This window comes from Lampris incognitus, chromosome 6, assembly GCF_029633865.1.
Source record: "Lampris incognitus isolate fLamInc1 chromosome 6, fLamInc1.hap2, whole genome shotgun sequence".
Lineage (NCBI taxonomy): Eukaryota > Metazoa > Chordata > Actinopteri > Lampriformes > Lampridae > Lampris > Lampris incognitus.
The window spans coordinates 57,891,755-57,916,717 of NC_079216.1; the positions used below are offsets into that span (position 1 = coordinate 57,891,755).

The 24,963-nt window shown below is 43.5% G+C and overlaps 2 protein-coding genes across 2 annotated transcripts in view; both read right to left on the reverse strand.

Annotated features, from left to right (window-relative positions):
* LOC130114594 (FYVE, RhoGEF and PH domain-containing protein 6-like) overlaps positions 1-19,023 on the reverse strand; it is a 33,830-nt gene extending 14,807 nt beyond the window's left edge. The window contains exons 1-5 of the mRNA XM_056282456.1: positions 18,674-19,023; positions 15,144-17,241; positions 12,638-12,809; positions 10,360-10,427; positions 10,210-10,240 (exon numbers count right to left, since the gene is read on the reverse strand). Of these exons, the coding sequence (XP_056138431.1) occupies positions 10,210-10,240; positions 10,360-10,427; positions 12,638-12,809; positions 15,144-17,241; positions 18,674-18,683 (2,379 nt within the window). The 5' untranslated portion in view covers positions 18,684-19,023. The remainder of the gene's footprint in view (positions 1-10,209; positions 10,241-10,359; positions 10,428-12,637; positions 12,810-15,143; positions 17,242-18,673) is intronic.
* Positions 19,024-21,202: 2,179 nt separating this feature from the next.
* The window catches only part of LOC130114722 (uncharacterized protein C3orf20 homolog), a 33,851-nt gene continuing 30,090 nt past the window's right edge, over positions 21,203-24,963 (reverse strand). The window contains exons 4-6 of the mRNA XM_056282609.1: positions 22,533-22,675; positions 22,097-22,189; positions 21,203-21,869 (exon numbers count right to left, since the gene is read on the reverse strand). Coding sequence (XP_056138584.1) covers positions 21,716-21,869; positions 22,097-22,189; positions 22,533-22,675 — 390 coding nt within the window. The 3' untranslated portion in view covers positions 21,203-21,715. The remainder of the gene's footprint in view (positions 21,870-22,096; positions 22,190-22,532; positions 22,676-24,963) is intronic.

Here is a 24,963-nt window from a genome sequence, read left to right on the forward strand (position 1 = left end):
TCTTCAACAGCATCAACAACAACTATCTATACTACACCGATGATCAGTTTAACACGATGGTCAACTCAAATCATAACATTTCAATTATCCACATTAACAACAGAGGCATATATGCCAACTTCCAAAACATCCAAGAATATCTAAGTCACTTCAAGAATCCGTTCAACATCGTAGCTACACCTGAAACATGGATTCGCCCTGAGAGAGGTGCTGACTTTGAGTTAGCCGGATACGAATTGTCTTGTAAGAACGGGAGGAACAAAAATGGAGGGGGGGGGCTCCATATGTGAGCAACAACCTCAATTACAAGGTGCTTAGACGTTATGTCAACACCTGTAGAATATAATCCTAAACTGTATATACAGATTACCGGGATCAAATACTGATATATTTAAAGACTGGATAGAAGAAACGTATTCAAAATCAACACAGAAGAATATGTTCATATGTGGGGATTTCAATATAGACCTGTTAAATCCAAATAAGCACAATAAGACAGAAGAGTTCATTAACACAATATAGTTTGGGTTTATATCCTAAAATCACTAGACCTAGCAGAACCACACCACGCTGTGCCACCTTAATAGACAATATATTCACACACATCACCGAAGGCCACACTGAGAGCGGGCTGTTAATAAATGGTATCAGTAACCATCTACCAGTTTTCACGGTCTATGACTGAAATTTTAGGAAGACCAAAGTTCCCAACGTTAAATATACAAGTGTAAGAACAGAGGAATCCATGAACACATTCAAAAATAAATTACTAACACACAACTGGAATATAGTATGCAAAGAAAAAGACACTGACAAAGCTTATAATTCATTCATAAACATATGTCAATCCTTATATAAAAATTCCCCAATACAACAATTCAACAGTAAACAGAAATATAAAGATAGTGCATGGATCACAAAGGGACTACGTAACGCTTGTCATAAAAAAGTAAGCTCTGTAAAGAATTAATAAAACGGATAACCATTGAAGCAGAGATAAAATACAAAAAATATAAAAACAATTAAACCTAACATTATGAGTATATGCAAGAAGGAATACTACAAAAAAGAATCAGAGACCAATAAAAACAGCACCAAAGATATATGGAATGTGCTGAATAGTATTATTAGAAATGGATCTAGAAGCCCAAGCTGCCCTCAATATTTTACAGATAATGATAATAATAATAAAACTAAACTCATATAGCGCTTTTCTAATACTCCAAGTCGCTTTACATATAGACTATAAATAACATGGAAGATGTGGTAAATGGCTTCATCAGAGTCTTTGTAAATGTTGGCCCAAAACTGGCAGAAAAAAAAAATCAATGACACACAAACAATCATAGAGGGGAGTGACAGTGATCATGGGGACAGAAATACAAGTTCCGTTTTTCTTAGAGCGGTAGAAGAGAAGGAAATCATGGACATTGTAAACAAATGTGAGAACAAAAAAATCTACTGACTGGAATGATATTGATATGACAATAGTTAAGAAAGTAATCGAATGTATTGCAAAACCACTAACCCACAACTATAACATGTCCTTTCAATCTGGCAAAGTTCCAAGCAAAATGACAATTGCAAAAGTCATACCCTTATATAAAACCGGAGATAGACACTAATTTACTAACTACAGACCGATTTCATTATTGTCACAATTCTCCAAAATACTGGAAAAACCATTTGCTGCTAGACTAGACAAATTCATTGAGAAGAACAATCTAACCGATAGCCAGTATGGGTTTTGACCAAACAGATCCACATCTATGGCACTCATTGAATTATTTGAAGAAATAATTAATTGCATAGACCAAAAAAAGTTTGCTGTGGGAATATTTATAGATGTAAAAAAAGTTTTTGACACCATTGATCAGAATAGATTAATAGACAAATTGGAGAGGTATGGTATCACAGGGGTTTGTACAGAATTGGTTAAGTAAGGTTAAGTAACAGGCAGCAGTTTGTAAAGATAGGTGAACATAAATGGTCATGCGTGGATATTACTTGTGGTGTACCCCAGGGGTCGGTTTTAGGTCCAAAACTATTCATTCTGTACTTAAATGATTTATGCAAAATATCAAAAATATTGAAATTGGTTTTATTGGCTGATGACACGAATATATTTTGTTCTGGTGAGAATTTACAGCAGCTTTTGGAGGTGACCACAATAGAAATGGTTAAATTAAAACAGAGGTTTGACAAAAACAAATCATCCTTAAAGCTGGACAAAACAAAGTTTATGTTGTTTGGAAATCAGTTAAATCACTTAATACCAAAGTAAAAGTAGTGAAAGACAATATCCAACTAGAACGAGTATGTGAAAATAAATTTCTAGGTGTAATACTAGACCACAAATGTGCTGGAAACCTCACATAACATATGTGCGAGCAAAGCTGGCAAGGAGCACTGCAGTCATGAGAAAAGCAAGACACATTATGGATCATAAATCCTTGTGCACTCTGTATTGTTCAATTATTTTACCATATCTGAACTACTTTGGGGAGGTAGCACCCACAAAACCAACCTACAACCAATATGTATACTACAAAAAAAGAGCCATAAGGATAGTTAATAATGTAGGAGATCATGAACACACCAACAAGCTACTTTTAAAGTCAAGTCCCTGGAAGTTCAAGGATTTAGTAGAATTTAACACAACGCAAATAATGTTCAAAGCAAGGAACAATCTACTACCGGGTAATATACAAAACATATTCTCACATAGAGAAGGGGAATATAATTTGAGAGGGAAATTAAACTTCAAGAAGTTATGTGTTCATTTGAAGAGCATGGGCATTTCAATCTGTGGGGTAAAACTGTGGAACAGTCTGAGCAGGGAACTCAAACTAAGTACAAACATTACACAGTTCAAGAATAAGTACACAGGACTGATTATCAAGAGATATAGGGACGATGAAGAGTTGTGTTAACATTAAAGTTTAATTTATCCAAACATTCCTTTATTTTCCAAACATTCCTTTATATATATATATTTTTTTTTATATATATATATATATAAACAAGCTCTATTTTGCTGCTTTTTTATGCACTCTGGCACATTATTTACATTCAAAGTACATGTCTTAATCGTTGAAAAATTGAAATGTGTACCTCAAAAACTGTTGTTTATGCTCCAGATTAATTATGAATTGTGATGTTAAAAATATCAGTAGTTGTTAGTAATTATAAGCAATCATCAGCTGATGATTGCTTATGGCATGAAACAGGCTTGTACTGTCTCATAAAGAATTTACTTGACTCACTGGATTATTTTGCTCCTTATTTGTTGAGCACTTTCCCTACTATTGAGTGTTACTTTTAACAAAGTTATATATATATATTTTTTTTTAATTTTCAGATGTTTTTATATATATATATATATATATTCTTTTTGTAATGTACAGTAGCTGAATTAAATTTAGGGTAGGTGAGAAGGGGTAGGAAAAAATAAGTGTATACTTCCCCCTACTCCTTTTCCAACATGTAACAAATAATCTGATGCATACAGAGATTTGTGTGCTGAGTTTGATGTGCGGATTTGTTGATCACTCCAGATTATTGGCAATGGATGTATGCTATATCCTGCTTATTTACATGTTCGAAATAAATCATCATTCATTCATGCATTCATACTGCTAATGAACCCATCCTAGCTGTGCTCTGTGTAGCTTGGAGCAGTGGGCTGCCGCCTTCATGCTGTGCCCAGGGACCAACCCAAGCTCTTCTTTCCATTGCCTTGGTCAGGGGCACAGACAGGAGTATAAACCCTAACATGCATGTTTCTTCTGATGGTGGGAGGAAACTGGAGCATCTGGAGAAAACCCTCTGCAGACACGGGGAGAACATGCAAACTCCACACAGAAAGGACCTGGGATGACCCCCCCAATGTTGGACAACCCTGGGGTTCGAACCCAGGACCTTCTTGCGGTGAGGCGACAGTGCTAATCACTAGGCCACCATGCCGCCCAAGGAAATATGATCACTATAACCATAGAGAATTTTACTCTTTATTGATATATATCACATTATCTGCTTCATCATCATCATCAGTTCCGTAACCTATGGGGCTTACATATCCTAAAAAACCAAATTTTAAAATCCAGCGGAGGTTCATTACTTTGATCTGTTCAGCAATGTAAATTACAGCATTAAACCAAAACTACTTTTCAAATAACACCCTCAAATATTTCAGGTCTCATTTTGTGAGAAAGTTTGGGTTATAGATTCCCATTATTATTAACTTAGATGGTAAAAGTGTATCACTATATGACCATATCCGAATTTTCTCAGTGAAAGACGATTAATAACCAAAACATTGAATTAGAGTCCAGCCCTGAAGCATACACAGATTTAAGAACTGCCTTCCTGTCAAATCATGCCATGTGGTCTCACCAAGAACTCAATGGGGGGCGGGGGGCATAAAAGAAGACAGAGAGAGTGCGCCGGATTCAACGCCGGCATCTTTCAGTGTACATGTATGACTCAGGTCTCACGACGAAGCCGTCTCATGCTCCCTACGGTTTCAGGACAACGTGAAACAGCACTAAACGTAGCAGCTCTGGACGGGACGCCTGAGGCTACCGTTTCTGCTCCTCTTTCTGATGATACCAAGGTATTTTGGGGGGCTTATGGGGCACAGGAAAGAGAAACTGCTTACAGAGAGGAGACCTAGTGAAGAGCTCCTGTGGTTTTAACGTGGGGCCTCCTCCTCTTTCTACACAGCTGATAGAAAGGCAAGAGGTCCATGGACGTGGCAGAATCACGAATGACAGATTAAAACAAAGTCACGACTGGATTGGTAAATACTCAAATATATATTTACTGTTCATATCGCAATGCTTCTTGGAGTAAAACAATCCACCAAATGAGTTTTGTTGCACCATCATCCATAATGTTTTGCAAAGAAATGGAGATTAGGGCAGGGGCGTTTCCAGGATTTGAGGACATTCGGGGCTTAGCTTGGACTTCTGTAGGGGGGTCTGGGGGGGATTCTCCCTCGGATTTTTTTCTTGTTTTGATAAACAAGCTCTATTTTGCTGCTTTTTTATGCATTTTGGCACCTTATTTACATTCAAAGTACATGTCTTAATCATTGAAAAATTGAAATGTGTACCTCAAAAACTGTTGTTTACTGTCCAGATTAAGTATGAATTGTGATCTGGATCTGATGAATCATCAGAGACAAAACTGAGATTATGGGAGGGAGATATAGAGGAGGAAATATCTTTAGAAGAATGGAGTGAGGCATGTAAAGAGGCCCAGAGACAGACAGTTAGCAGCAACCTAAAGCTTCTACAGTATAAATGGCTGATGCGTACATATATAACTCCTGTTAAATTGCACAAGTTTAATGACAATATTCCTGATACCTGTATTAAGTGTAGTGAGGCAAGGGGGACGCTGTTTCACTGTATATGGGAATGTGTGGAAGTGAAAACCTTCTGGCAAGATGTTGTTGATATGATTGATCAAATTTTGTCAAAGAAATTACCATTGAGTCCAAAGCTTTTTATTCTTGGTTTATATCCTACCACCCCACATTTACATAGCAATGAGTTCAGATTTATAGATATGTGTATATTACAAGCAAAACGTGTACTTGCTTCATCAAGAACAAGCTCTGGGGGAGTAGAACAACTCTATCTGACTGTTTATATGCGTAAAAGCAACTGGAAAAAAACCACACCCTCTAATCAGTCTGTGAAAGAAATTATTGTTATTATTATTTTATTTTATTATTTTTATTAATTGAATTTTTATCTTTATTATCTTCTTTAACCCTGCTTTGAATTGTATTACTTGTTATAGGGACAGGGTTATGGGGGGGGGGGAGGGTGAAAATGTTTGCTGCACTGTGCTATAACTTGTTTTGATGTAATTTGCAAACAAAATTCAATAAATATATTGCTTAAAAAAAAGTATGAATTGTGATGTTAAAAATATTAGTAGTTGTTAGTAATTAGTATTAGTATTGAGTAGAGGCAGAATACTTCACAACTGCTATCATTAAACACTTATTGACATGCTACAGTACCAGACTAGAGAAAAAAAGTTAAATGTATTTATGTTAATATTAGTTTATTGGAATATAAAATTTTCTTTCTCACACACACACACACACACACATGAACGGAGTTAGTTTAGAGACCTGCATTTATTTTTACAGGCTGTTCTGTTATGAAGCCTATCGGACATTCACACGGTACGCTTTTTGGCGGGCTTCACATAGGCTTAAATCTAAAATTACATTCGGGGCTACACTCACAACTTTCGGGGCTTACGCCCCGGCAAAATGACCTGGCAATGCCGATGGATTAGAGTACATCAACACAGTGTTGAACTTGGTGTGACTGGTACAAGAATGGGAGACAACACCTTCCCATCTGGAACCCGTGGCGAGGACTCACTCTTATTTGGTATGCTCCATATCTCCATTTTGCCTCTCAAGACTTCCTACAATAAGACCTTGCTCATCCATTTTTAAAAACCATATTAAACCTTAACAGAGGGGCCAACAGGAGCCTCATTCCATACCAACACCTATTTAGGACTGCTCATGAACACCGATCAGTCAAAATATTAAAACCACTTGTCCAATAAAGTGTATGTCCCCCTCGTGCCATCAAAACAGCTCTGACCCGTTGAGGCGTCGACATTAGCAGCATATCCTTTAAGTCCTGTAAGATGTGAGGTGAGGCCTCCATGGATCGGACCTGTTTTTCCAACACATCCCACAGATGCTCGATCAGATTGAGATCTGGGGAATTTGGAGGCCAAAGCAACACCTTGAACTCTGTCATGTTCCTCAAACCATTCCTGAACAATATGTGCAGTGTGGCAGGGCACATTATCCTGCTGAAAGAGGCCACTGCCATCAGGCAATACCGTTACCATGAAGGGGTGTACTTGGTCTGCAACAAAGCTTAGGTAGGTGGTACGTGTCAAAGTAACATCTACATGGATGACAGGACCCAAGGTTTCCCAGCAGAACATCACCCAGCGCATCACACTGCCTCCGCCGGCTTGCCTTCTTCCCATAGTGCATCCTGGTGCCACCTCTCCCCCAGGTAAATGATGCACATGCACCCAGCTGTCCACATGATATGAAAGAAAACGTCATTCATTGGACCAGGTCATCTTCATACATTGCTTCAACTCCGACGCTCACGTGCCCATTGTAGGTGCTTTCAGTGGTGGGCAGGGGTCATCACGGGCACTCTGATGGGTCTGTGGCTACACAGCCTCATACACAGCAAGCTGTGATGCACTGTGTGTTCCGACACCTGTATTAAACCTGTATTATTATAGCCAGTATTAACCTTTTCAGCAATTTGAGCTACAGTAGCTCTTCTGTGGGGTCGGACCAGATGGGCTAGTCTTTGCTCCCTACACACATCAGTGAGCTTTGGGTGCCCATGGCCCTGTTGCTGGTTCACTGGTTGTCCTTCCTTGGATCACTTTTGGTAGGGACTGACCACTGCATATGGGGACCACCCCACAAGACCTGCCGTTTTGGAGATGCTCTGACCCAGTCATCTAGCCGTCACAATTTGGCCCTTGTCAAAGTCTCTCAGATCCTTATGCTTGCCCATTTTTCCTGCTTCCAACATATTAACTTCAAGAACGGTCTTTTCACTTACTGCTTAATATATCCCATCCCTTGACAGCTGCCATTGTAACGAGATAATCAATGTTATTCACTTGCCTGTCAGTGGTTTTAATGTTTTGGCTGATTGGTGTACGTGCTAAAGCTAAAATCCATGATTTCCTTGATCTGTCCCTTTGTCTGAATGTGAGAACTACAATCGAGGTGTAGCGGCCATGCTTGCTCATGTGCCGACAGCTAAGCAGTACACAGTTCCCACCCTTGTAAAAATGGCGTCCTCGTACCAAAGCTAACACAGACAACCTAATGCATCACATTACATTAGATCAAACTATATGGGAACACCGTTGTCCTGTAATATTTACTGTAGAATTGGTAGATTAGCTGTCAAACAGAAGCATCGCCATATCGACATCACGTTTCAATCTTTTTTCCTGTTTCAGAAGGAACATGTTTGTCGCCACACCAGTGTTCATTCTACCCAGTCAAAAAATGTCAACAGCGGTTTAAGCAGAGTGTCTCCAACCATGGTGAAGACGCATGTTAACATCATGTTCCCTGACTCCGTGGTCCAGATGGATGAAATAACGGCTTGTGAATGGAGAAAAATCCCAGATTTCAGCTTTAATGAATACATTTTATACTGGACTCTTGCCCTTCTGTTGATGCTTTCACATCTACCTTGAATTACGACGACTGCGATACAAGGATAAAATATGAGCATGGTCACAATCAATAATGAAAATCTATAACGATGGCAGCAATAGTGTCCCGCCAACAGATGTGCTTTAACAAAGTATTCCCACAACCCTGGAATTACTTTCCGTTTGTGTCATCAATTTTTTTGGAAATCAAACATTGATATAATCAAATTTAGGAGAAATTCTCCCCCTTCGCCTCAGTGGGGTTTTCCAGGATGTCCTGCTGCTGTTTAACATCTCGGATTTCATTGTTCCCCCATTTGTGGGGGAAAAAGGTGCACATTTTGTCTCTCCGGGTGATTCACTTCTAATAGACCAACGCTAATGTCTCGAGAGCAAATCCTCAGATACGAAATATCCCCCCTACAATATGTTAACCCAGACCTAGGGTGTCTTCTTGTGATATATGTAGATCTAAATGGCAAGCGGTAGTTGGCAGAATACGCCAAATCAGATGTGATAACTGATTAACCGTCTATAAAAAAAAAATCATGTTACTCAGAACTGGAATTTGAAAAATAATCAATTATGGCTGTCCAATGCTAAATATTTGAAGTGCAACAGTAACTATGTGAATAATGTATAGCAGAAACCTGCTATGTAGAACCGACCCATTTGAGAGCATTACTTCTCACTTTTTTGCACTCTGTACATAAAGACACCTTTATTCCCCTTTCCTTCCTTATTTTGATATTTTTAGTTATGTAAATACTCTGTTGTAGATATTATCAGATGGTGCAATCTCCAATTTATTTATTTTTTGGATATACTTTAATGATCCCCGTAGAGAAATTATGCTCTGCATTTAACCCATCCTAGCTGTGTAGCTAGGAGCAGTGGGCAGCCACCGTGCAGCACCCGGGGACCAGCTCCTGTCCTTTTCCCATTGCCTCGGTCAGGGGCACAGGCAGGAGTATTAACCCTAACATGCATGTCTTTTTGATGGTGGGGGAAACCAGAACACCCGGAGAAAACCCACTGCAGACACGGGGAGAACATGGAAACTCCACACAGGGGACGACCTGGGATGACCCCAAAGGTTGGACAACCCCAGGGTTCGAACCCAGGACCTTCTTGCTGTGAGGCAACATCTCTAACCACCGTGCCGCCAATTATTAAATTGATTGATTAATACTCAATTTTGAAACTTCACATGTACTTTGTGTCTTTATGTTGTGTAATTCCTAGTAGTGACTTGGCCATCGGTGAAAATTTGAACTAAATAAAACAAATAATCAGATCATGATGGCTGCACGATGGCCAGATCTGGACTTGTTAAAATAAGTTACAGCTTAAGTCCAACACTGCAAGAGGAACGCACGGCTGCATAACTCTCTTTAAGCCCAGACAAACATGTTTATGTTGCTTTCAGATCACAAAACCACAGCAATTCTGGGCGAAAGCCACATGGCTCACATTCCTCATGTTTTTTTTTCTTCCCCAGAATCACAGCGGTTTTGTGATCTCACAAAAGCCACCGCAATCATCAATTGGGAAAATTATGAAATCATTATGAAAATGCAGTCACAGCGACCGTCAGATCACAAAACCACCGTGATTCTGAGGAAAAGAACCATGAGGAATGTGAGCCATGTGGGGGGGATGAGGGGGGTGAGGGGTGGTAATGTCCATACACACACACACACACACACACACACACACACACACACACACACACACACACACACCATTCATCAGATATGGGGTGTGCCGTGGCAGCTAACATAATCAAACACATATGAAGAATCTTGGCTCACACTGTGGAGGGTCTGGTACTTGACAAAACACACAAAATAACACCAGCTTCAGCTTTGTACCAACACACAGCAAACACAATGCCTTTTTTTTTTTGAGTCTGTGACACAAATTTCATGTAAAAAAAGAAGTGAGGTTGCTTACAATATGTAGCAGCTTCAGGACGCCAACAAACCTAAAAAACAAAAAAAACAAGTTGAAGTGAGGGAACAGGTAGCGAGGCTTCAGTAAAGGGCAACAACATACCAGAGTACCAAACAGTGTCAAGTAAAAGAAAACACAAAAGACTCTTACACATTCTCAGACATCATAATCTCGGTGGCGATGTAGTGTATCTTGCTCTTTTTCGGCCCACGCTCCACCTATATCACAAGAACACACTATGATCAGGAATCAGGAACAATTTGTTGTCATTTCTTTCATGTATTTGCATACACACAAGAAACGAAATTCCGCTCCCCCCAGCCCACAGCAGTGCGACACAAAAGATAAAAACACGCATCCCAAATTTCCCCAAAAACGACACCACCAAAAACATACAAAAACACAGAGAAAAAACAAAACACAAACAGTTAACAAGACAGTCCACTCAGTGCAACACAGTCCAGAAATTCCACCGTCCAGAGAACGAACGCCAGTCAGGATGACTGTTGGAACTGCCGGTCTGCATGGGCTAGCAGTTAGCTTAGCCTGCCCCGCCTCCGTGTCCTGTCAGACCGCCCTTGGTGTTTCCTTCTCGGGCGCAGCTCTGGCAGGGCCATGTTCCCTGGGCCCACCGGACACAGCAGACCAAGCTCCCCCAGCCAATCCAACACCAGCTCTCCCAGCCAGACACCTTCGACACACCTCCCCGCACTCCACATGATGACACTAAAACACAGCCAACGCTAGACGAGGCTGCTGCCAGACCGCTCTCGGTGTTATTGGAACTGCTGGTCTACATGGGCTAGCAGTTAACTTAAACTGCTTCCGCGTCCTGTCAGACCGTCCTTGGTGTTACCTCTTTGGGCCTGGTGGGCCCTGGTCCATGGTCCCACAGGACTCAGCAGACCAAGCTCTCCCAGCCGATCCAGCGCAAGCTCAGGAATCAGGAACAATGTATTGTCATTTCTATCATGTACTTGCATACACAAAAGAAACAAAATTGCGTGCTCTCCCAGCCATCAAACGAAGACAAAGCAAACTTAGATGCAGACGTGGACAAAGAAACTGCATGGACGGCACTGGGTGAGGCCGCCGCAAACTTTAAGTTTGCACTGCCATCTTCCCACTCCGGTAATGGGTGAGGCCGCTGCAAACGTGAAATCGTGCCGCCATCTTCCCACACCGGAAGTGGGATGAATGGACTTACAACTCACCATACCAGTCAAAGTTTATATGTATAGCCCTAAAATGACACTTTTTGGTCTCAGAGGGCTTTACATTGAAAATCCAAAGTCATTCTGTTATAGACATTTACACATGAAATGTTAAACTACTCTCTTTACAAACAAGATATGCCGGCCCACTATACACAAGGAAATAATTAAACCAAGTGTCAGAAAGCGTTAATTTTTTTCTGCTTTTTTCCCATCCCCCCCAATTGTACTTGGCCAATTACCCCACTCTTCCGAACGATCCCGGTCGCTGCTCCACCCCCCTCTGCTGATCCGGGGAGGGCTGCAGACTACCACATGCCTCCTGCGATACATGTGGAGTCGCCAGCCGCTTCTTTTCACCTGACAGTGAGGAGTTTCACCAGGGGGACGTAGCGCGTGGGAGGTTCACGCTATTCCCCCCAGTTCCCCCGCCCCCATGAACAGGCGCCCCAACTGACCAGAAGAGGCGCTAGTGCAGTGACCAGGACACATACCTACATCTGGCTTCCCACCCGCAGACACGGCCAATTGTGTCTGTAGGGACGCTCGACCAAGCCGGAGGTAACACGAGGATTCGAACTGGTGATCCCTGTGTTGGTAGGCAACGGAATAGACCGCCATGCTACCTGGACGCCCCAAAACATTCATTTTGCTCATCAGGCCAATACAAATTGTATTTCTCATTATCACATCTATCCAGGTTCAACTCTGTGGTTTGTCTTGAGGTTCTGGGTTCATGCTTCTTAACACTGCAATACGGTTCTGATGTGCAGAAGTCAATGGATGAATAGTACAAGGAGAGACCCACTATCTGCAGATTGTTCATAAATTTGTATTTGGTTAAAGTTTTGCTTTTTGCTGTCTGTACAGAGAATACCTATTCATTTCTTATTATTCATTTGAGGCTCCTTTGACAATTTAAATATTCTTTGTTAATGTACACTAGATATGCTTACACTGTTAGCTACTCTTTTCTAAATAATCTGAGATGCTCTTAGATGTTCTGCTTTCAAATGCCTTATCACCTTTATACGTGTGTGTGTGTGTGTGTGTGTGTGTGTGTGTGTGTGTGTGTGTGTGTGTGTGTGTGTGTGTGTGATTTTGAATCTTGGCATCCCAACAAGTTGAATGCCTCCTATGTGCAAGCTTCCCTGAGTAATGAGACATTTCCTAAGTTCTGACATCTAATACTGCCTCCTCCTCCTCCTCCTCACCTCTGGCTGCTGAGGTTCTCCTTTGCTGGAGGTGGAGCTTCTGTCGTCCTCCTCATCCGAGCTGTGGTCCATGATGACATCGTCGACCAAGGTCCCGTCATCCAGCCGGGCCCTCGCTTCTTCAGCGGAGCCTCTGTCATGTTGACGGGGTGTGGTGTCAAACGGAGAGGCGCTAGAGGATAACAACGCACGCTTGTCAAAAACACGGCGTACTCATGAAACACACACATAATCAAAAGCACAATGCGCGCACACTCAAACCCACACACTTTAGGAGGTGACAAGAGAGCCACAGCATTCGCGCGGAGGGGATTGAGAAAAAAGGACGAGATGGATTTGGACTCAGAAACCTACATCAGCACATCACTTGACAGAGGGTGTCTATCGGACAAAACGGAGAAAAAGAAAAAAAACGCAGACTCTAGTATTTTTTTCACATTTCCTGTCTGAGAGAAGGTGAGAGTCCTGAAAAAGAACACACAGGAAACGGAGCGCCTGACAGAGAAGGCCAACCCACTTAATGGTAGTCATGACCTCCTTCACACAGGCCAGCAGGCCCAGCCCAGACGTGGACGTTGGGTCAGCAGAGGACTTGGGTCATCTCCAACTAAAGCAGTAACTGGGGGCTTCATGTGGAGCCTTTGTTAACATATTTCTACAGGGGTGTCCGGGTAGCATAGCGGTCTATTCCGTTGCCTACCAACATGGGGATCGCCAGTTCAAATCCCCATGTTACCTCCGGCTTGGTCGGGCGTCCCTACAGACACAATTGGCCATGCCTGCGGGTGGAAAGCCGGATGTGGGTATGTGTCCTGGTCGCTGCACTAGTGCCTCCTCTGGGGCGCCTGTTCGGGGGGGTAATAGTGTGATCCTCCCACGCGCTACGTCTCCCTGGTGAAACTCCTCACTGTCAGGTGAAAAGCAGCAGCTGGTGACTCCACATGTATCAGAGGAGGCATGTGGTAGTCTGCAGCTCTTCCCGGACTGGCAGAGGGGGTGGAGCAGCGACCGTGATGGCGCGGAAGAGCGGGGTAATTGGCCAAGTGCAATTGGGGAGAAAAAGGGGGAAAGATCCAAAAAATATATACATTTCTAAAATTACTGGATTAGAACAGCGCTGGAAACATGAGAGAAGAGACGAAGGGCCTCAAACCTCACTGCAGAGGGCTGTAGATGAAGCTGCAGCAACCCCCTGAAAGAAACCGCGAGGCAAAATTACCAAGAACTGGACCCAGGCGAAGCGTAAAACCCCAACTAAACAATATCCCACTGGGTCTTATGCGATTGCCATGCAATTAACTATGAGCGGTGTGTGCGTTTGTGAGTAAGTGCGGTGTGTGTTTAACATGTGATCATTGCACCATTTGGAGCATAGCGGCCTGACACGCTAAGCCGTCCGGGGCAAAGAGTTCTGTTGTACAAACTGTAATCCTCAGATCAGCGTTTTCCCGTCGCCCACCGACTTCTTCACAGTGGTCTTTCAAGAATCACGCCACGTTCAGTCTTTGCACATAAATATCATTTCAAAAATAAGATAAAAAGTTTTGAGATGAAAGGATTCCAGAAAGAGATTTTCCCAGATCTTACTTTTTGTGAGGCTGCCAACTTTAGGTATAGGCTTATTCTAGTGAAAGACTTTGCTTTGTGGGTCCAGAGAAGTGAAACTGATTGGCTTAAATGGACTAGTGCCATGCACCAATGACTTCCAGAGAGAAATCTTTAATTAATTACATTAATTGTGGCCTGCTCAGCAGGGCATTCCCCATCAGCTGCCTCTGACAGAACCCTATTGTGCAAATTGAACACATTTCTCGTAATTTACATGTGCGTCCTCTTGTTATTCGGTCAAACCGATAGCTCGTGGAAGGTGTGCCATGCCACTGTACTCGTCAAACTCCCCAGACAGGAGCGTGCAACACAAACATACCTGGCATGTCTCTTTCACACTTCCTGTGTTCGCCAGTAATGCACCCGGCCACTTCCAAACAATTATACCATCACAACACACAAAACCGCTTTGGGCAAACTGTTGACACACAGCTTCTTGTTTTCCTGACAGAAACAAGGGCTATCATATTTCATAAATGAGAAAACAAACACATTTAGGGAAGTTGTGAGTAAGAATAAGACCAGGAAATGAGGAGCTCTTTCATTGTGTGTGTGTGTGTGTGTGTGTGTGTGTGTGTGTGTTTTGCTTATATATCCTTCTAGGGACCAAGTGTCCTTATACCTTGTGGGGACACTGTCTTTTTCTTATATACAGCTATATGCAGCATTGACATTCCCATTTTCTTCATGTTCAGAGTATAGTGTTCATGTTGAACATTTTCCTTTAAGGTTGGGTTTATTTTTGGATTTCTTTTAAAGTTAGGACTAATTTCGGGGTTAGGGGACTAGGATTGACTAACAAAATTTTCGGACCTCTGTCTGTGTGTGTGTGAGAGAGAGACAGAGAGAGAAAATAATGAGCAGAAGAATAATAAGAGTAGGAGCCAGCATGCTCTACCTTTCGGTGCCAGTATGTTTCTGTTGAAGTCTGGTGTTTTTGTCTAGGGACACATACGGCTCTGGCACTTCATAGATGTTCTCATCTTCATCATCATACATGGAGTTCTGCCAGGCTGAGGGCGACTGGACCGCTGCGCCCCCCACAGGTAGGTTCATATAGTCCAGAATCTCCTCGTAGTGAGGATCGTTCTCATACTCCATATCAGGAAAGAACTCATCTCCATCCACATTCTGCTCCAGGCCAATCTGCGGGCAGGAGAACTTCCGTCCCGCCGGCACCTTTAAACCCAGCCTCTGTTGGAGGCTGCAGTCACCACTTTGGTCCCCATCCACACATTGTTCTATTTCCGCCACGGTGTGGTCTGGTGTCTGACCTCCTTTCACTGTGAGTTTGGGAAACATCTTCACAGAGAGTTTCAGGTCGAGGAGCTTCCTGAAAGTGTTCCTTTTCTGTCTGTCAGAGCGAATGAGGTCAATGGTAGTGAACGACTTGGACCTTGGCTTGCCCGAGTTGGAACAAATAGGCTTCGTGGAACTGGAAGACATCAGAGATGGGTTGATGCTTCTGCCCACTCTTTCATCTGGGGTCAAAAACAGATCTTTTATAGCTGTCTCCTTTAGAGCAAGGTCCAGCTTTTTATTATTTTCTGGAAGTTTCCCTTCCTCTGCTTCCACAGTGGGTTCCATCTTTGGTGCCCACGCCAAGGGGGCGCTGTGCCTCTGTGGTTTGCTCAGCACTACCTTGACACTGCTGTCTTCCACAAAACTGCTGCCGGTTGCTGCGGTGAAGTCTGAGTGACAGTTGAGCTCCAGCTGATCGGGTCTGCTGGTGGCAGGAGGAAAATGTGTGAGGCCGCAGTGAACCTCCTCCCTATTATCATATCTCTCTTCCTTATTCCCCACCTTCTCATCCTCCTCATCCACAGAGCACTCCATCCCGTAGGTGCCAGCATCCCACTGCAGAACCTCCTCCTCCTCCTGGTCCATGGCATGTGGGACGGTGTGAGAAGCCAAGGCGGGGGGTCTCTCGTGGGCAGATAGAAACAGTTTCTTCCTGGGTGGGGGAGCTGGCGGGAGAGGGAGGATCAGGTCGTTTACACCAACAGGACCATTCTGTTCCGGGAAATCTTTGTGGCCAGACAGAGACGGGATCGTCCTGCTGCCAGACAACACCTTCACCTCGTTGATGCCTATTTCCCACCCGTCCCTCCTCAACCTCTGATCATCCTCTTCCTCCACCTTTTCCTGGCGGGGCAAGGGCTCCTTCCTGGGCTTCCGTGGCAAAGGGACAGGGAGAGGCTTCCTAAGGGCCACTGAGACCTTGTTGGAGTTGTGAGATGGGGCAGAAGAGACAGGACTGGCTAATTCCTGTCCAACATCATTCGAAGGACTCGTGTTGCCATTAACCTCGTCGCTCCAGGTTCTGTGAGACACCCAGGGCTTTGCAGTGACCACATTATTGGGGGTCACAAGGTCTGTAATGAGGTTTTTGTGAAGTGCTTCAGTCTGAACCTTCACCTCCAGGGAACATTTATGATAAAGGGGGTGGGCATTGGTGTATGCTGGCTGTAAAGAAACATTCAATAGAGCATTGCCGTTGAATTTCGGGCCCTTTGCGTTGTCTAGCTTCTCCCCGTTGCTATCCAGTTTACTTTTCGATCTAGCGACGGCCTCTCTGAAGTCTTCAGTTTTACCTTTATGCAACATCTGTAAGTCTTTGTCAAGGGCCTTGTCTGTAGTGCTGCCCAGGCACTGACACTTTTCTTGGCTACAAAGGCAGATTGGAATGATATAATCCCAATCTGGCTTTTTGTTTACTATCTGTACTCCATTATTGGAATTCAGGAGGCCTACAGTCCTCGGGATATCTGATTTTTCAGATGCAGATATCTGGTGTGGGCTCTTTGAAGCAAATGGTTTGGATTCCACAGTGTGTTTATGCAGGCAGGGTTTGGGAGCCAGTGCTGGTTTAACCCTCTTTGATGTACAAGGGGAAGGGTGAGGGAGGCCATCACGTCTGGGGGTAGCAGGAGACAAGCCGGGCCTCTGGGGGTGGACTAGCTTCGGTTTAGGAGCCAATGGAGGCTTCTGCATAACTGAGGAGAGAGCAACAAAACCCTGGTCAGCCAAACCATGCAAGGGAATTTTATCTGCCTTTTGTCTGGATTTGCAAGCAAAGAGAAACTGAAAGGCTAAAGGCTAAATTTGTGAATCACAAACCTAAATTGAATGGGAAGTTGGGGTAAGGTTTGACTAGGCAAATGACATACCTGATACACTTTCAGTACTAGGACAGGAGTTGGCCTAATGAGACACATCCATATATTTAACGTTTTTCCCTTTATCAGTCAACCATAATGTAGTGAAGGCCTCCTTTTGAGCAATATAATCAAGTACTAAATTAGCACTGCTCTGTGTGTGCGTGTGTGTGTGTGTGTGTGGGGGGGGATAGGGACAGGCATCACATGACTTTTGTTTGTAACACTTTTCAACACAGCGATCCAGATAATAGAGCAGCTCAACAAGCACAGGAGTGCCAGCTGGGGAGGGGGAGGCCAGGAATAAGGAAAAAATGGAAGAAGGGGAAGTTGGTGGTATGATCAGAGAAGGTCAAGGTAAACTAGTCCAAACGTCTCAAATTCAATATGAGATCAGTTGTAACGGTGACCAGCAAACGGAAAGACAGCCAGTCAAATCTTGCCGGAGGGAGCTTTTTGTGTTTATCCAGGAAAAAAACCCACCTATTCAAATATTCTCTTTAATTTTCCCAGAAGACAATGAAGCTCCAAGTCTAGCTGTGCCATGTCAAGTAAATACACCCTCGGTTTAAAAGAATGCCCACTATATACAAACCAGACAGTCATGGTTTCCGAACGCCTTCTTGTTGTGCGACCTTTAGTATCCCCTGCAGAATCTGTGTCCCTTAAGGTGTATTAGTATGGGAGAACAGACTCGGGTCAAAGCAATGAGTTATGTTATATGGGCCCATAATCACAACGTGATTTGGGATGACATCTTGAACCCACATGATGGTTGACTGAATTGTGCCTTCGTGCGGAGGAGTGAATTTAATTTGATCCACACTTTTAAAGCACTTTACGTTCGTGCTCGTTTAAGAAGATGCCGAGGAGCCGCAAAACAACACGCCTGCTTTCAATATCGCGGCTTTGGTCGGGAAACGCTGCCGACAGGCAAACAGTGAGACAGTGCGCATGTTTCTCATTTCCGTGCGTGAAACGGAGACGTAACTACGGGGTGCGCTTTAATCGACCCAACAGGGTCATACTTTCTCCGTGGGGTGTCAATATGGCACAACACCCCGCATAACGTCACATTCACGACTCGGACGGATCACGCCGATGGAGTGACCGGGTCAAGACGCGCAGTCGTGCTTTTCAACCCAGACGCCTCAAACGGACACCTGATCTGCAGCGACGTTTTGCTTCAGGCATGGCTGAAGCTCGGCATGGCTGAAACTCGGCATGGCTGAAACGACTCCTATCCAAAACTGTGCCGATCATCACTCACCTGAGTTCATGTCTGCCTCGGATCCGCACGTCTCCCGTCTTGACAAACCCTTCAGACTTTCACATCAACCCAGCGGAGGACAGGCCGCCCTTCGCCGGCAGACTCATCCCAAACGGTGTCTTCGATGCAAAACCCGGCGCGTTAGTCCGCCAGACCGACTTTGACGGTCTTTCCCAGTTCGTCACTTTAAAGTCTCGACCCGCACAGCTGCTCCTCCGCCGCTCCACTGACCCATTGTTTGATGTTCCCCAGCTGGCCGCTAGGGGCGTTCACAACCCACGAGTTATTTGTGCGGGTGCGTGTTTGTTTTCTTGTTTTTGTTTTACGATTTTTAAGAAAAGGCGCGTCATTTTCAAGAAACGACAAAATCCCAATGAACAACGATTAACTCCAATAAACAGACAAAATGAAACGAAGCTCGTGACATTATCTTGACCAACCTGAAATTAGAGACAAATGTTTTGTTTCGTTTTTAAGAAGTTTGCTGACTTTGGTTTTAACGCCACGATTAATGATCAGAGCGGGATGAATCAGTTCACGTGGACGCGCCGTTTAACGGCGGATAACTTTGTATCCGGATGACCGGATTCGTCCCGCTTTGATTCTCCTACCTGGATTATTGTGCAGGCATCAAGACACGATTACTGACGTTGTCGTTCTGGACAACCTGGCCAATTCTCCCGTATCGATCCATCAAGTAAACTTAATTGATAATGCACGTTTTGTACATTACAATCCAATGCAGTGTGCTTTACATTAACTGGAAGGCCACAGATTTAAAAACCCAACTCAAAAACAGTGTGGACAACACCAGAGTATGATAAAATAGGATGGCATGGATCAAAATAAAACTGACTGAACTGAAATAGTCAGAACACATGATTAATTAATCAATAGCAAATTAAGAGCGATCAACTACCACTTCAATGTGGGCTACTCAATTTGATTAGAACTACATATCTGCTAGAGGTTTACTTTGCATATTTTTATCACTGTGCACACAAAAAACACGTGTAAAACATGTTGCAATTTCAACATCCATTTTCCACCTCCATCATCAGAGCTAATTTGGGACAAGCGCCAATAATAACCACAACTCCGGAATGAGTGGACAGCCGCCGTTTTAGCCCAAGTCAGCCGAAGTTGACGTCTTGCTGAGGAAGTAAAACTCAAGACGCATTATCCATCACCTGTGGCGAAGTTGCTGTGAAAACAATTCTCCATTCTTACAGAATTACTCCACTGACACTGTGACCTTTGTCACTACTTTGGTCAGTGAGTCACATCTGTACAGGAAGGGTGTCTGTGCCAGCTGACGTGACAGGAATGAATGAAATAAGAAAAGTCTACCGTCTCTAACTCATCTTCAGGGACACCGAGCAGAGCAAAAGATGTATATTCCTGCATCTCGATGAGATGTACTCTTGGTTACGAATGAACAATGGTTTACGTAACGTGCATCCATTGCCAGTAATCTGAAGTGATCAACAAATCACCACACAAACACAGCGAGCAAATCTCCATACACATCAGAGTATCTGCCACATGTTGGGAAAGGAGTAGGAGGAAGTATACACTTATTTTTTCCTACCCCTTCTCACCTACTCTTAAGTTAATTCAGCTACTATACATTACAAAAAGGAAAACAAAAACAAAAATATGACTATATATATATATATATATCACTTGGTGTCATATGAAGGAAAATTGCAATAAATGTAGAGGAGTGTTTGGAGATAAGTAAAACTTTAATGGTTAACACAACTCTTGGTCATCCTACATCTCTGGATAATCAGTCCTGTGTACTTCTTCTTGAACTGTGTAATGTTTGTACTTGGTTTGAGTTCCCTGCTCAGACTGTTCCACAATTTTACCCCACAGACTGAAGTGCCCATGCTCTTCAAAGTTGTTCGAGCACATCATTTCTTGGAAGTTTAATTTCCCTCTCAGATTATATTCCCCTTCTCCATGTGAGAATATGTTTTGTATATTACTCGGTAGTAGATTGTTCCTTGCTTTGAACATTATTTGTGCTGTGTTAAATTCTACTAAATCCCTGAACTTCCAGCCACTTGACTTTAAAAGCAGCTTGTTGGTGTGTTCATGATATCCTACATTATTAACTGTCCTTATGGCTGTTTTTTGTAGTATACATATTGGTTGTAGGTTGGTTTTGTGGGTTTTACCTCCACACAGTAGATAAGATATGGTCAAATAAATGAACAACACAGACTGTGCAATGGTTTGTGATCCAGAATGTGTCTTGCTTTTCTCATGACTGCAGTGCTCCTTGCCAGCTTTGCTCGCACACATGTTATGTGAGGTTTCCAGCACATTTTGTGGTCTAGTATCACACCTAGGAATGTATTTTCATATACTCTTTCTAGCTGGACATTGTCTATCACTATTTTTACTCTGATGTTTAATAAATCATTTCCAAACAACGTAAACTTGGTTTTGTCCAGATTTAAGGATGATTTGTTTTTGTCAAACCACCGTTTTAATTTTTCCATTTCTGTTGTGGTCACCTCCAAAAGCTGCTGTAAACTCTCGCCAGAGCAAAATATATTCGTGTCATCAGCAAACAGAGCAAATTTCAATATTTTTGACATCTTGCATATATCCTATAAGTACAGAATGAACAGTTTTGGGCCTAAAACCGACCCCCTTATCTCTCTTTGAAAAACAAACAATGTCCATATTGACCCCTGGCAGATGATAAACATCTGATGTTCATTATCCGAAGATCACTGACACGAAGATGCTCGCATTAGCGGCGACGGATTTTCGCCGATGATGAATCTTGTGCACTTAATGCTTCGTGAGAGCTGCCAACGTGCAACCTGCTGCCAAACACCGAGAGGCATTTCGCATCCCAAATAAAGCCAAGCGCAGCCGCTCTTTGATAAATTAACAAGGCACTCGCAGTCTCTTTGCATGTCAGCCAATTTAGGCTTCAGCTTGTCGATGAATCTTCCTGCATGCCTCGATTGTGTTGGACAATAGAAACCGTCCTGTGTTTACATTATCCCAAGGCCAAACTCATGGCATGAAAACAGGAAGACGAGGAAGAGCAGGGGCCTTTTTGGCCCTCGTATTCATATCTCGGCTTCGGCGGAACGTTTCCTCCAGACACGGAGCAGTTTTCCTGTTCGGAACGAGGATATCAGACGGATAGATTAAGTTTGGGAAAGATCTGTAATAGGGAAAGCGAAAGCCAAGCGAGGTCAAGTTAGATAAGAAGACAACACACTATAACCAAAACAGCCGTGGCGCACCAAATTCTTTTGCCAAGTGCATTTTACAAATTAAACAATTGTGTACATTATTTCCCATGTGCCGTTTATGTACAGGGATTTATCTTAAAAATGTGCACTCTGCACACACACACACACACACACACACACACACACACACACATACCTCTCTGTAGAAAGACTCCTTTTTTCTCCATCCAGTGAACGGGGTTCTTGCTGGGTTGGTAAACGTGTGGCCGGAGGACTCTTCACCTTCAGTCTGCAAGTAAATGACAGTGAGAGATGCAGATTAACCGCGTGTCCGAGCATAAACCCAAACCAAATCTGCTTATCTACCTCTCTGACCTCCAAAAAAAAAAAATGTCACCCAACTTCTCCCAGCTGACAGAGTACCCTAAACTAATTCCCTTTTGAAAGACCAAAGCTTTGCTGTTGTCTGCACCCAGGATGGCCTACTTCATGATAATCCCCAAGTGGAGCTCAACACTTTCCCACGTTTATATCCGCCAACTCGTCACTTCGTATGAACATGGCTGTAATCACATCCCCTCTATCAAGTCTTAAGTGTGGTCCGGATCCGGTGTGCCGGTGCAGAACGGTACCTAAACTTGTAGTCTGGCGGCAGGCTCAGGCCGAGGCTGGAGTCTCTCCTGGTTCTGAAGATTTGCTTGTGAAGGTCCCTGATGGAGCAGCTGTAGCCGTTGAAGATGTTGTCTGCAAACAGCAGTTTACCGCGGACGTACATCTGTCACAACAAGGGAGAGACGTCACGTTACGAGCCAAGATGGTTTCCTGTAAGGTCCAGGTAAGGGCTGTGCTTCCTAACAAGTCTTGCCCTGTAGCTTTGTTTCTGTCTCGTTAGTCAGCCCTTAGAATAAGAATAACACTAACATTGACTATTCAATCTCCATACTCAGATAATCCACTTCAGGGGTCATGGGTGTTTTGGGTTTATCCCAGCATGAATTGAGCAACGTGTGTGTAGAGGCCCTGGACGGGTCGGCAGTCCATCCCACGGTCCAAACACAGTCACCGATACGCCCATTTACATTTATACACCTGATTTAGAGACCCCCGATTCACCGAACATGCACGTTCCTGGACTGGGAAGAAACCACAGTAGGTGTAGGAAACCCACACAAACACAGGAAGAACATGAGAACTCAGAATCGAACCCGCAACCCTCCTGCTGTGGGTTCAACCCCCCCCCCCGGGACTTGAGAGTCTGGTCACCAAGACGCAGATTGATGATATTATTATTATCATTATCAGCAGTAGTAGGAGGAGTAAAAAGGATTGTAACTTCAGCAAGGTAACAGAGGAACAGTATTATTATTCATCCATCCATCCATCCGTCCAGTATCCAAACCGCTTATCCTGCTCTCAGGGATGTTGGAGCCTCTCCCAGCAGTCACTGGGCGGCAGGCCTCCAGACCATCACAGGGCCCGCCGGCCCACACACACACACCTTAGTATGGCCAATTCACCTGACCTCCATGTCTTCGGACTGTGGGAGGAAACCGGCGCCCCCGGAGAAAACCCACGCAGACACGGGGAGAACATGTAAACGCCACACAGAGGATGACCCCCAAGGTTGGACAACCCCGGGGCTCGAACCCAGGACCTTGCTGTGAGGTGAGTGCGCTAACCACTGCACCACCATGCCACCCTAGTAGTGGTATTAGTCGTAAAAATGATTATAATTCTAGTACAAGAAGAAGAACAGTGTTGTACTTATTATTCAAGTTCAGCTAGGCAAGATGGTTTCTCAAGGTAATATCTCTGTATGAACATATATTCATATACAAAGCAGTTATTTCAGTTGTCGTATCAGGAAGCACATCAGGCTCCTGTTCCTGACTCAATCCCCGTTCGGGTGTATCTTGTATTATTTTTGCTCAGCTCATGGAGAAGTGGTTTTCAACACTGCCGGGATTACGTCTTTGAACCGCTGCCGTCAGTTCCTCACATGCAAATGTGGTCCGAGGTTTCACAAGACCTGAATCTCTGCTTCATCATAGGAGCCCCACCCCCCCGTCAGTCAGGGGTAAGACCTGTGGGCCTTACATGTGGTTTTCATGTTAGCAGGACTGAAATGGTTCCTTTGGCTGATTTTTTTATTTGTGTTTGTACTGTCAACAGCAGGGCACACTTAAGCAACTGTCATTAATGTAGGTACTGAAAATAAAACTGAACGCACACACACACACACACACACACACACACACATAAACACACACACACACACACACACACACACACACACTTAGGAGATTTCATTCCTCACCATCTGCCAGGCTTACTTATAACAAAGCGCTGGCTGTTCTTGGGAAAGGGGAGGCATCCCGAGTACAAGGCAACACACACACAGACACAGACACACACACAGACACACACAGACACACAAACACACAATTTCCTCTGTGTCTTTTACGGTGCAGGGAATTAATTACCCCCAAACACCCAATTCCAAAGAAAAGAGTCTATTCCTGCACACACTTAACATCTCTGCAGGGATTTATTTCAACGATTAGACGTTTGGGCCGGGAGGCCCTTCCTCAAGACAAGTCAGCCACCAAGGCACACCGGGGTTAGTTAGTACAGGCCAGAGCTGCACGGCAGTCCACAGCGGAGGTGCCGCGGTGTCCAGGTCACATAACATAGCTTACTCATTCAAGATTCCCTCAACTGTCTACACACGCAATATTGATATATATATATATATATGTGTGTGTGTGTGTGTGTGTGTGTGTGTATGTATATATATATGTGTATATATATACACTACCGTTCAAAAGTTTGGGATCACCCAAACAATTTCGTGTTTTCCATGAAAAGTCACACTTATTCACCACCATATGTTGTGAAATGAATAGAAAATAGAGTCAAGACATTGACAAGGTTAGAAATAATGATTTGTATTTGAAATAAGATTTTTTTTACATCAAACTTTGCTTTCGTCAAAGAATCCTCCATTTGCAGCAATTACAGCATTGCAGACCTTTGGCATTCTAGCTGTTAATTTGTTGAGGT